This window comes from Panthera pardus, unplaced genomic scaffold, assembly GCF_024362965.1.
Source record: "Panthera pardus isolate Hobbes unplaced genomic scaffold, ASM2436296v1 HiC_scaffold_20, whole genome shotgun sequence".
Lineage (NCBI taxonomy): Eukaryota > Metazoa > Chordata > Mammalia > Carnivora > Felidae > Panthera > Panthera pardus.
The window spans coordinates 42,792,611-42,806,182 of NW_026526766.1; the positions used below are offsets into that span (position 1 = coordinate 42,792,611).

The following is a 13,572-nucleotide window of genomic DNA, read 5'->3' on the forward strand; positions in this document are numbered from 1 at the left end:
TAATGAGAATTTACAGCATCACTATCTTAATTCTTAATGAACTATGAGCCCAAATATGGGCACAAATAGATGTTATAAAATCCTTTCAGTGGAATAAAAGTTTAACAGTGTGGTTTTCAGTGCTATACTTTGTGAGTAGTATTGAAACCTAAATCTTACCCGTGGGACATAAACTTGGCTACCTTTCAGTATTCACAGAAAAACTAAATGAAGAAAGAACAACAATAAACTGATAATTTGAGGGTGTGTTTGTATGTTTAAACTTCTGATATGTCTACATCCCTTTCTCCCAACCTGGAAGTAAATGGATGCCTTTCCAAGAGTGGTAAGAACATTGTAGCTGCTTCAAAGCTCTGGCCGGAATCCACTTCTATCATCAGCATTGCAATTTGTATAGAAATTTTGACTCTTCCTTGATGATGGTGGAGATTCCAAAATGTGAACCAGTTTCTCTGTGTTTTAACACCCCAAATTCTAGTCACAACCCATAGAGCAAACTTGTGAGGAGTAGGACATTCTGAAGGGGGATTCTTACCTTTTATTTCACCAATCATGTGAGCCAACAATTGTGAGTCAGAATACTAACCGGTATTCTCTGGAGCCACTGAGAGTCAGGTCAAGTAGGGGAAGGATTGTTGCTTGGTTATAATGGGACCAAATGTGAAGTACAAGACAAAGTATATGTAGACATGGTTTGAGTTTCTGACTGTATCTTAAAGTCAAATGCAAAACCTTTTGTTATTATTCACTGCCTTTGATTTTTAGTTTTAAACTACCTTTCCCTTCTTTTCCCTCTAAGGGCTAAAGAATAGAGAGTGACTTGAAAGACTTCCTTGTTTCCTGTATTTACCTATGTCCCTCTCTAAAATCTCTGTATGTTTGATCGCTCAGCCCCATTAGAGAGAACATATACCACAACAATAAATTGCTTCCATGCCTTCCTGGATCTAATGAGATTCTATTCTGGGAGCTGGTATTTCTACGTTCCTGGGTTCTCTATGGAGTACTCTGGTGTGCCAACAGTCAGAAAGAGGAGTCAATGTTTGAAGCAGGAAATGAGACTGTAATTGGAGACGCTATCTTCATCACGGGGTGCATATGCTAGCACATGACAGTTTTGTGCTTCCTGAGCAGCAGTCCTGGGGAGTCTAAAAACCCTATAGAAATAGATAGATGTCTCAATAATGATGGCTTCTTTCTTGCCCTATTCCTGTAGGTGAATAACCAGGTTTGAATACAGCAGAGACTTGAGTTTTTTAGAGCTACAGTCTCTGGTTCATAATCCAACATAGCCATGGGCTATGTGTAAAATTCCTCCATTTCTCACATTTCTGTTTTCTCATCTGCAAAACTAACACCACGGAATCTAAAACATAATGGGGTACCAGTTTTGGTGCATTTTTTTATGATATGCTAACTACCGTATGACTGTAGGGGATTTTTGACATATCGGGTGTAAAGTAACCATATTTTCCAAACCCCAAATCAGGGAACCTGGTCTAACCAGGAGAAACAAAATTTTTAAAATGTGAGTTGCCCCAGAAGTTTTCAAGTCACAGTCAATATTTAGTTGAATTCAGGGGCTGGGAATTGATAGCTCAAAAAGCCATAGGCTGTTCTTGGGAAAAAAATATAATAAGTTGAATATAATGTTGTCATAAATATATTTGCATGGGGAACCAATAAAAGAATGCCTAACAATGATGAAAACGAGTATGCTTGGATTGTCCTTGTTAATAGTTTCTGTTGGCATAAATAAGCCATTAAAGATAGATCCATGTCAAGGGGTTCTTATCTCAGCCCACGTATCTTCTCATTCTCCCAACTGTCCCTTGGCAAGCTCATTCATGCTAAGTATCATCCACTCCCCATAGGATGCTACCACTTACATATCATCTCCAGACCGGTCTCTTTCTACTGCACAGAGCTCAGCTTTCTTTGTCCGAGGCACCTCGGACTCCACTTCTCTGGAACCAAACTCTGCATCTAACTCACATAATTGCTTGTCCCACTGTATTTCCTGTTTGTTGAAAGTGCTGCTAACCACTCTGTTCTTCTGCTCAAACCCAGGCAGAAAATATAGATATAACCTAAGACTTATCAGTTGCATTCAGCTGGCCACCAAATCTTCTGGTCCTTTACTTTCCTACCAGCCCCTCAGGTCTTCATGAGTTCTCATCAGGGTGATTGCAGTGATCTGAAACTGGTCACCTCATCTCCAGTCTTACCTCCTCAGAGCCACCAGGATGCACTTCTAAACTATTAAGTCCAAGCAAGACTGGCTGCTTCAGTCTTTCAGTGAGCATGATGCATAATCTGGCCTCTGTGCATGATACATATTCTCTTCTCATCCCTTGCTCTCACGTCCCTTTGCACTCTTGCCATGCTAAATTACTTAAAACACACCAAACAGAACAAGGCATCTCAAGCCTTGTTCTCAACCCCAGGCTGTTCTTCCTAGAACAAGAATCCTCGTTTACCCAATCCCATTCCCCTTGTCCAGCTAGTAAATCCCCACTCTTCCTTCAACATCACTTTAAACTCTTTCATAATCCTTCTTCAGAGAGGTAATCACCCTTGCTCTGTATTCTCCTAGCATCCTGTGCTTACCTAGAATTTTTCGTTCTATTAATTAGAGCAGGTAAGCCATAGTAACAAATAATGTCTAACATGGGCAGTGGTTCCAACACGGTAGACTGTTACTTCTTGATCAGGTTACCATGTTAGATAAGCAAACAGGTCATGGGATGGCCTTCCTGCATGCAGTCATTCAGGGAGCCAGGCTAATAGAACCCCTGACACCTTTAATAATTGACTTTAGGAGCACCTGAATGTCTCAGTCGGTGAAGTGTCAGACTCTCGGTTTCTGCTCAGGTCATGATCTTGCAGTTCATGGGATCTAGCCCCATGTCGGGCTCCATGCTGATAGCATAGAGCCTGCTTGGGATTCTCTCTCTCTCCTTCTCTTTCTCTGCCCCTCCCCCACTTGGACATGCTTGCAGGCACTGGTGCTTTCTCTTTCTCAAAATAAATAAACTTTAAACAAACAAAAACCAACTGACTTAAGATTTCCTCGAGGCTGTCTCCATGCAAAATGGACCTGAGAGCAACAGAGCATGGAGGAAGGAATGTGGGAGATTTTTATGAGCAGGCCTGGTGTATCACCCCTCACTTCTACCAGCTAAAACTCAGCCACCTTAACTGCAAAGGAGGCTAGGAAATGTGCTCTAGGTGTACCAATGATAATGAAAAGTTGTAGCTTTTGGTGAGCATCTAGGAGGCTCTGTCAGAGCCAAGTACTTGTTAGGATAGTGCCCTGAAAGGAAGAAATATGCCCGATAGCAAAGCTCCTGGCACTTGACAGCACTTGAGTCATTGCGTGTACATATGACACACATAAATGTGTGTACCTGTGTGTACATATGACAAAACAAATGGGTAAAATACTACTTTGGATTTAAAGAATAATTTAAAAAATCAGATTGAAATAGAGGTATAAGATTTACATATTTATGTATCATTATGTATTTATGTATCTCCTCCATTAAAATAGTATTTCTAAAACATATAGAATATAATAATTACTATCCATGGTTGGTAGATACAGATATTCAAAACTAACTTAATCCATCAAACTTGTATGTTTTTATCTATTCTCAATATTAAATTGAATTTTAGTTTAATTAAGACCTGCTGCCTTGTTATCACATAAAAGTATTTGGGAAGTTGAACATTTTGGTAAGAATTGTGAGTCTTATAAAATGTCAATGTTCTTAGGAAATAGGAACAAGCAGAATGCTTTCTAAAACAAATACACAGCTATGACTGAAAGTTAAAGTATAAATCAAATGGACAAAGTGTTTGCTGATTATCCATCCTTTTTGTGGCATTGAGTATTCAGTCTTTCTATGTGACACCTCACTTTCTCTTTTGGCAGACATTTGAGTCATTTTGTCTATTTCTTTAATCAGTGTAACAAAAGAAACCTGGTTTTTTGTTTGTTTGTTTTGTTTATTTTGTTTTGTTTTTACAGGCACAAAAGTTCTCCCAAAGCAAATGCCCATAAGTTTATTAGTCTCTTCAGATTTTAGCTTTTAAAAACTATAGCATTACATGACTTAAGATGGCCACCATTTTGAATCATGGAGTTAGAATTCAAAATGGCCTCGGATTGTTGGAGAAATGATTAATGAAATGTTAACTTTAGTAATGATCAACATACATTAGTCCTCTTGCAAACAGTAACATTAAAACACATCAATTCTAGGTTACTTTAAATTCAGGTTTTGGGGGTGCCTGAGTGGCACAGGTGGTCAAGCACCTGACTCTGGTTTTCAGCTCAGGTCTTGATCTCAGCATCATGAGTTCAAGCCCCACATTGGCCTGTGTGCCTGGCATATAAGCCTACTTAAGAAAAAAGAAAAAAAGAAAATAAAGTAAAATAAAATAAAATAATGTTCATTCTGACCTTTTTGAGAAAAGTTTGCACAAATGAGACTTTTCTTTATCTAGAACTTAAACAACTGTGAGTGGCCCTGAGCACTGAGCCCATGAATTTGCAATGCACCCAACAGGAAGTAGAGAATCCCTGAAAGCTTCTGATCAGGGAAGTTACAGGGTCAAGACAGGTTTTGAAGTATATGTAACTAAAGACTCAAGGAATGATTGCCCCTGATGAGAAAATAAATGAGAAATTTAATTTTAAATGTAACAGGAATAAGTTAGGTTAACCAGAAGGAAACGTTTCCAAGAATTAGTCTGCAATTCTAACTCTGCTTCATTAGTACTGGTTGATTCTTATGAAACAGTATAGGAAACACTAGTAAAACAATGAAACAAGATAACCCCTCACTGACCCTGCCTCTTGATGATTATATCAATTTTCTGTTGCTGCCATAACAAATTACCACAGATTTAATGGCTGAAAACCATACATAAGTACTATCTCATGATTTCTGTAGGTCAGAAGTTTGGCAAGTCATGGCTGGATTCTCCATTCAGAGTCTCACTGGGCTAAAATCAAAGTATTGGCCAAAGACGTAGCTCTTCTTTAGGGCAAAGGGCCTTTTCCAAGCTCTCCATTGTTGGCAGAACATATTTTCTTCTCATGCTTCCCATGTGCCCCCCTTGATCTTCAAGCCAAAATGACAGGTTAGGACCTTGTCACGCTTTGAATTTTTTTGACTTTCTCTCCTGCCCTCAGCCCAGACGAAGTTCTGTTTTTAAGGCATTCTGTGATTATATTGGGTCCACGTGGATAATCCAGGCTACTAACCCTATTTTGAAGTCAACTAGTAAGTAAACTTAATTACAGCTGCAAAGCTCTTTTGCCATGTTAAGCAATATATTCTCAGATATGATACTAGGGTGTCAAGGGGCCCAAGATTCTGTCTACCCCAATGATACCAACTATTATAACCTCTGTATAACAGAGGTCATTTAAATATAAATTATAGTTGGGGTGCCTGGGTGGCTCAGTTGGTTAAGCAGCCAACTTCGGCTCAGGTCATGATCTCGGGGTCCGTGAGTTCGAGCCCCGCGTCGGGCTCTGTGCTGACAGCTCAGAGCCTGGAGCCTGTTTCAGATTCTGTGTCTCCCTCTCTCTGACCCTCCCCCGTTCATGCTCTGTCTCTCTCTGTTTCAATAAATAAATGTTGAAAAAAATTTAAAAGAATTATAGAAAGTTATATTCCTTTCCAAAGGGCTTAAGGATTAAAATTATTTTAATTTATTATGAATTACTACAGACATTTCAAGAAGGCATAAATTAACATGATGAATAGCCTCATATTCTGGGTTTGTTTTTTTTTTTTGGTGTTCATATTTTATTTTTATTTTTTAATTTTTTTTCAATATATGAAATTTATTGTCAAATTGGTTTCCGTACAACACCCAGTGCTCATCCCAAAAGGTGCCCTCCTCAATACACATCACCCACCCTCCCCTCCTTCCCACCCCCCATCAACCCTCAGTTTGTTCTCAGTTTTTAAGAGTCTCTTATGCTTTGGCTCTCTTCCACTCTAACCTCTTTTTTTTTTTTTTCCTTCCCCTCCCCCATGGGTTTCTCTTAAGTTTCTCAGGATCCACATAAGAGTGAACACATATGGTATCTGTCTTTCTCTGTATGGCTTATTTCACTTAGCATCACACTCTCCAGTTCCATCCACGTTGCTACGAAGGGCCATATTTCATTCTTTCTCATTGCCACGTAGTACTCCATTGTGTATATAAACCACAATTTCTTTATCCATTCATCAGTTGATGGACATTTAGGCTCTTTCCATAATTTGGCTATTGTTGAGAGTGCTGCTATAAACATTGGGGTACAAGTGCCCCTATGCATCAGTACTCCTGTATCCCTTGGGTAAATTCCTAGCAGTGCTATTGCTGGGTCATAGGGTAGGTCTATTTTTAATTTTTTGAGGAACCTCCACACTGTTTTCCAGAGTGGCTGCACCAGTTTTCATTCCCACCAAAAGTGCAAGAGGGTTCCCGTTTCTCCACATCCTCTCCAGCATCTATAGTCTCCCGATTTGTTCATTTTAGCCACTCTGACTGGCGTGAGGTGGTATCTGAGTGTGGTTTTGATTTGTATTTCCCTGATGAGGAGCGATGTTGAGCATCTTTTCATGTGCCCGTTGGCCATCTGGATGTCTTCTTTAGAGAAGTGTCTATTCATGTTTTCTGCCCATTTCTTCACTGGGTTATTTGTTTTTTGGGTGTGGAGTTTGGTGAGCTCTTTATAGATTTTGGATGCTAGCCCTTTGTCCGATATGTCATTTGCAAATATCTTTTCCCATTCTGTTGGTTGCCTTTTAGTTTTGTTGGTTGTTTCCTTTGCAGTGCAGAAGCTTTTTATCTTCATAAGGTCCCAGTAGTTTATTTTTGCTTTTAATTCCCTTGCCTTTGGGGATGTGTCAAGTAAGAAATTGCTATGGCTGAGGTCAGAGAGGTCTTTTCCTGCTTTCTCCTCTAGGGTTTTGATTGTTTCTTGTCTCACATTCAGGTCCTTTATCCATTTTGAGTTTATTTTTGTGAATGGTGTGAGAAAATGGTCTAGTTTCAACCTTCTGCATGTTGCTGTCCAGTTCTCCCAGCACCATTTGTTAAAGAGACTGTCTTTTTTCCATTGGATGTTCTTTCCTGCTTTGTCAAAGATGAGTTGGCCATACGTTTGTGGGTCTAGTTCTGGGGTTTTTTTCTATTCCATTGGTCTTTGTGTCTGTTTTTGTGCCAATACCATGCTGTCTTGATGATTATAGCTTCGTAGTAGAGGCTAAAGTCTGGGATTGTGATGCCTCCTGCTTTGGTCTTCTTCAAAATTACTTTGGCTATTTGGGGCCTTTTGTGGTTCCATATGAATTTTAGGATTACTTGTTCTAGTTTCCAGATGAATGCTGGTGGAATTTTGATTGGGATTGCATTGAATATGTAGATAGCTTTGGGTAGTATTGACATTTTGACAATATTTATTCTTGCAATTCATGAGCACAGAATGTTTTTCCATTTCTTTATATCTTCTTCAATTTCTTTCATAAGCTTTCTATAGTTTTCAGCATACAGATCTTTTGCATCTTTGGTTAGATTTATCCCTAGGTATTTTATGCTTCTTGGTGCAATTGTGAATGGGATCAGTTTCTTTATTTGTCTTTCTGTTGCTTCATTATTAGTGTATAAGAATGCAACTGATTTCTGTACATTGATTTTGTATCCTGCAACTTTGCTGAATTCATGTATCAGTTTTAGCAGACTTTTGGTGGAGTCTATTGGATTTCCCATGTATAATATCATGTCATCTGCAAAAAGTGAAGAACAGCCTCATATTCTTAATGATGTTACCAATACCATAAAAACGTATAAAATTTAAAAGATATAAAAATTGAGAAGTTAAACTAATATGAATATGATATAGTACCTATTTATAATATCCATTATAGATATAAAAGTTAAACTAATATGAAGATAATATGAAGATAATACCATACCCATTTATAATATCCATTACAGATATTATAAATATCGTCAAAGAAATTCATGTAAGTTAAAAGCTTGCATTTTAATTGTTCCTTGAGCAGAATGTGCTTTTGATAATAATAATGTTGAATGATTACTATATGTAAATCACTGTACTAAGTACATTACATGTATCCTTTCCTGTCTTCTCAGCAATTCAAAAATGCTGATATCATTCCTATTTTACATTGAGTAAACTGAGGTTCAGAGAGGTATTGGGAAGCCCGGGTGAATTAATTGTTCCTAGGATTTATAGGAGTTACTCAACTATTTGTCCTTCACCAAAGGAGGTTTGAGTAGCTCAGTAGCACAATGTGATAATGATAAGAATGGGGTTTTAGAGTCAGACCTGTATTTGAGTCCTCATTTCAACACTTACACTTGACAAATTCCTGAAACCCTTTTGCCTCCAGTTCCTAATTTGTAAAGTGTGGCTAATAACAGTCACCTCCTGGGGCTGGTGCAAGATAACATGTGTAAAGAACCTGGTATGTGATAAGCTCTAGATAAAAGCTCTCCAATACTTCCCTCCAGAGTAGCTGAAGAGCATCTGTTTCTAAATCATTTGAATAACTTGGAAAGTCAGTTATGTGCCCAGGCCAGCTTCTCCTTATCTGGTAGATATGTAACAGGTCATCAAGATTCACCTAGACGCTCAGATCCATGGGATAGATCCCTGTGGGTCCAAGACACCTGTACAGCACATAAATATGGATAGCCCAATAGAATACATCTAGGCACCTGACCACACTTGATCTGGCCTGAAAGATAACTTACAATCACTGAATTTTGACATCGCACACCAGTCAATTAAGAGGTGCCAACTTAGCAGTGGACTTTCCTGGCATCCATCCAAGGAGTCACATGCCAGAATATTCTAGCTGCTCTCGCATTAATATGTATTTGTGTGCATTGTTTTTGATTGCTCTAATCAGACTTGAAATGAATCCAAGAAGTTTCCTCAACTCAGAGACATTAATTCTCCAATGTTCCCCTCCCTCCAGGCTTTGTCTGAAGGCTGAATTTGCTATCTTATCTCCCTAGGTATGTGGAGACCAAAGCCAAGGAGCTGTTTTCCTGAGGGAATTTACGCTAATTCGAAGAGAGAGCCTTCATGAAGATTTCCTGTCTGACCTCTTGAATAGTCACAAAACTGAAGACCCGGTATAGTGTCTCTTTTATTTATTCTTAGAAACACTGTAGTTCCGTCGCTAATTTTGACTTGTGATGGTGGTTGGTTTTAGCAAATCCAAAGAGGTCTGGATGGTATTTTCTCATATCCGTGACCAGAGGGAAGCAAAGCAATAGCTCAGTGGACAGACTGTATGGGGCAACATTCTACCCTCTCCTGGGTCTGGCAAGCCTCAAACATTTTACTTGAGCATTAAAGTTTGTTTGGGGCAACGTGTGGAGGATTCACATTAAAATAACTGATGTTTTGCCAGCGAGTCTGAATATGAAATGATAATCATTTAAATGAGTGAAGAAAAAAAAGGAGATTTATATGTAAATTGTTTTATGAGTCAGTGGAAATTCCACCATCTTCCCATACTGGTTTCTTTGTGGATATTTTTACTTCAAAGTGTTAGTCATATTTATTTTATGAAAGTTTGTTTCTCTGGTGGTGGTTTTGGAAAAAAAAAAAAAATGAAAGTCTCCAAAGTGAACTCTGAGATGAAAACAAGTAGTATAGTTGACTGTTGATGTCAAGATTCAGGGTCCACTCTACTTGCAAATCAAGTCATAATTTGTATTCTGTGCTTTATTGTGAGAATTGGATGGATAACTTCGGAAAGTTTCAAATGTGGCTCTTCATTGTGATGACCTTGTGCTCAAAAGGGACCACACTGGAATTAGAGATTTCTTCTCCACTCAGAAAATAATGACTTAGGTCATGTCCAAAGCAAACACACAAGTGGCTTTATTTCTACCTCTTGTGTCCTGCCCCCTTATAGCCTCTCTCCGGAGGGTGTTTTGGGCACATTAATCTCACAGATTTCTAGATACTGAGTAAATCCACTCTCTCAGTAGCCACTCATGGTCAGCTCTTACTGTTTCTGTCATTTCCATCTTCTCTGTGACAGACATTCATATTCTTTTCAAAGCTTGTGCCCCAACATGGGCAAGAACAGTGGGAAAGCTTCCCAAAGGAACTCTAATTTTCATGTGGTTCATATATATATGTATTTCTCAGTAAACTCAGAAAATGCAGAGCCTGCCTATTAAACTTTTATTGTTTGCTCAAAGCTTTTTTTGTGTGTTATCTACTACGGTACACACACATTGCCACCTAAGTTTTATTACTTCTTTCTGAGAACATTATCTTGTCATTATATTTTAACTTTGCCCCATTTGGTGTTATGCAAAATCTGAACTATGTTAGCTCACTTCAGATTTGGTTTATGAAAAGTCCTGTTAAGTACTGCTCCGTGGATACCATATGCAAACCTCATAAGCAAGTCTAATTATTACGTAATTTATACCATAAAGGAAATTGAATAATATGAACTAGTTATGAACATAATGGAATTGTCATAGCGGTGCCACTAAAAACAATTTTGGTCACTTGGCAAGCATTGAAGGGTGTCATGAACATTATTATTACATAGTATTACATTGATTTACATCATAATGAAAACTGTTCATGCTGCAGAATTTTCTCAAACTCACTGAAGTCATAAGTAATTGAGTGGGCGGTAGCATTTAACCTGAAAGAGGAATTACCTACCAGCACAAATAGTCAGAACTGGGGTTGTATAAGAAAATGGCAGGGAAGAGAAAAGATCAAAGCTTCCTGAATACCAGAAGCTAATCCAGTCTCCTAATAAATTTATGTAATTCTAACAATTTCTTTGGAAGGTATGTCTCTCTATCTGAGAACTTTGCTTGGCCCATAGGATATAAAACTTTGCAAGTATAGCTTTATTTTCTAGATAGGCATTGAAAGATCAATCACCACAGTCTCAGTGTTTGTCTAAGGGGAAGAGTTCAAACAGGAGTTGTTACTTGTATCAATAGCCAGAACAGTGAAATTCCCTTTGTGGCCAGGTATATATGAGTTTCTGCTACATGGTGGGGAAACTCTGCAACAGGATGGGGGAATCATCAAGGAGAAAACTTCCTGGTATACGTTGCAAAACCACTTCACAAAGGCAAACGGGTAAGAGGAAAAATGGTTGAGTCATAATCTGTTTGTCCAATTCTATCTGCTTACAGTCTGCTTACAAGTAAGTTCTCCTTAATAGCCCAGGGATATCCATGATCATATTTCACTGCCCCTACCGGATTAGCAGCTCTACTCCTTGAGATGGGGATCCATGTTGACTCTCACCTCCTTAGCACCCACCCCTGCACTTGCATATGATAAGTGCTCAGTTGTGGTAAGTGTTGATGGAAAAAACCCACCATGACTATTCTTAGCTTTTTTTTTTTTTTAATTGAAAACATGGTGAGAATTCCATCACAGGCTACTCCTGAAAAGGGCCTTATGTATGTGAAAATCCTTCTAAATGCAAACCGTTCTTGTTAAAATAGTATGAATAACTTCAGTTTTTAATGAGGTGATGAAAGAACATTTGGGATTATCTTCATGATGTCCTTTCAAGTCAGTGTATATGTTTGTAACAAAGAATGTGAACACGGGGGTTGCCTACTGGAAATTTATAGTTGTGGAAGTAACAAATTTATCCCCAATATGTATAACATCTTGGACAGAAGTGGCATTCAGTGTAGGAAACACCCTGTCACACTTTTGTTTAAAATAATTGCTATCCTCATTTTAGGTCTTTCATTTTTCTTCTCTCATGACCTTTCTTTATCCTTTCAAATAATTTTTGAAAACCAGAGCAGCCTGACTTGACTTATTTGTGGATCTCTTTCACTCAGAAGCTTATTTTGGTCATTTTTGACCTTAAAGTGACACTTCCTCAACTAGGGTCTCTTGGCACAGATTGACTTTTACATTGAATTAGAAAAACTTTCTAGTTAACTTTCTCTCCAAGGGCTAATTCCACTCTCCACATTTTGAAAAGCAGTCTAAGGGAGCCATTTGTCTAGAATCCACAGCAGGCGACTAAACTTCTAATCATTGTCTGAAACTCTGCATGTATGTGATTTGCATTGTTTGCAGAAATAGGATGTTTGTCAAAGGCTGTTATTCATTATTGGAAGAGTGGAGGGATAGATCATGTTGTCTTTGATTGTGAGCTGGATACAAAATTCGGATAACAATTAACATGAAATTCACTACAGAATGGGATTTTCTTCACTATGTAATTTAGGGCAAACCTCATTTGCCTGCAGCTTTGTGGTTCACAAAGCAGTTATTTAAGCCATCTTGTACCTAAATGAAAGTAATTTGAATAATTTCTTATTTAATAATAATTTATTATGTTATTTAAATTGAGGGTAGAATGTTCCTTTAATGACTAGTGAAATAGAGGTGAGCTTTCAGGAAGGGATGCTCAAAAAGGCCTATTTTTAATAATTGTGTGTGAAAAGGGAGTTTGTTTTTAAGGTCAAGTAGGTAATTCTCCAAAACTTAACTGAAACAAAAAATGCAGTTGATTAAAAACGGTTCTGCTTTAGAGTAAATTATTTTTTCTTACTCAGTTTAGGCAGGGGAGCTGGTAGGGACAAGTATTATTTCTATGAACTGAAAAATGAGTTCAACCAACACATAAACACTTACGTAAAATGGAATATAACTGTTTCCATATGTTCTCAAGGTGTTCACCACCCTCCTCCCCAACCTGCCAAGGGAAAGGAAACACTGGAATTTAACTGCTAACGTCTAAAGATAATAACTTAATTTGCTTAATTGTACTTCTCAACTGGCTACTATTTTAGAGTATTTAGTGGACCTAAGCACAAGGAAGTAGCCATGTGTCAAAAGCATTTAAGTTACTGAACGTGAGCAATGACCCCCTTTGTTGACCTCTCACTAGCATCTTCCCACCTGAACCTATTCCGCACGCCCTGGACAGAATTGCCTTTTCCCAGAACAAATAGTTGGATCTGTTTGTTCCCCCTAAGTGTTTGTGGAATAAAGAGTAGAAGGAATTAACATTTAATGGCAAATGTACACGCTCAAAGTGGCATGCGACTTCCCAAAGCCTTATTGATGAGGGACCAGCGTATTTTTTCCTTAACTGATTTTATATAAAGAAGAAATGTGCAGTCATATTGAAGGAGCCAGGTGTTTAAAAAGTAGAAGTCCAGGGTGCCTGGGTGGCTCGGTCGGTTAATCGTCCGACTCTTGGTTTCAGCTCAGGTCATGATCTCACGGTTTGTGCATTCGAGCCCTGCATTGGGTTCTGTGCTGACAGCACAGAGCCTGCCTGGGATTTTCTCTCTCCCTTTCTCTCTGCCTCTCTTCCACTCTCTCTGTTTCTCAAAATAAATAAACTTAAAAAAATTTTTAAATAAATAAGTAAATAATGGAAGTCCATTCCAATTCAATGTGTAATTTTTATGGCACACTTATAGGTATAACTTGAACTGGCGATCCCTTGGGAAAATATACTGAGACAGAAAGAGTAGATTTGGTTTCTAGTACAT

General features: G+C 38.3%; 1 protein-coding gene across 6 annotated transcripts in view; it reads left to right on the forward strand.

Annotated features, from left to right (window-relative positions):
* The window catches only part of ADAMTSL1 (ADAMTS like 1), an 873,125-nt gene that overhangs the window by 233,531 nt on the left and 626,022 nt on the right, over positions 1 to 13,572 (forward strand). For all 6 annotated transcript variants that reach the window (XM_019415409.2, XM_053907974.1, XM_053907973.1 and 3 more), the window contains exon 2: positions 9,058 to 9,177. In XM_019415409.2, coding sequence (XP_019270954.2) covers positions 9,058 to 9,177 — 120 coding nt within the window. The remainder of the gene's footprint in view (positions 1 to 9,057; positions 9,178 to 13,572) is intronic.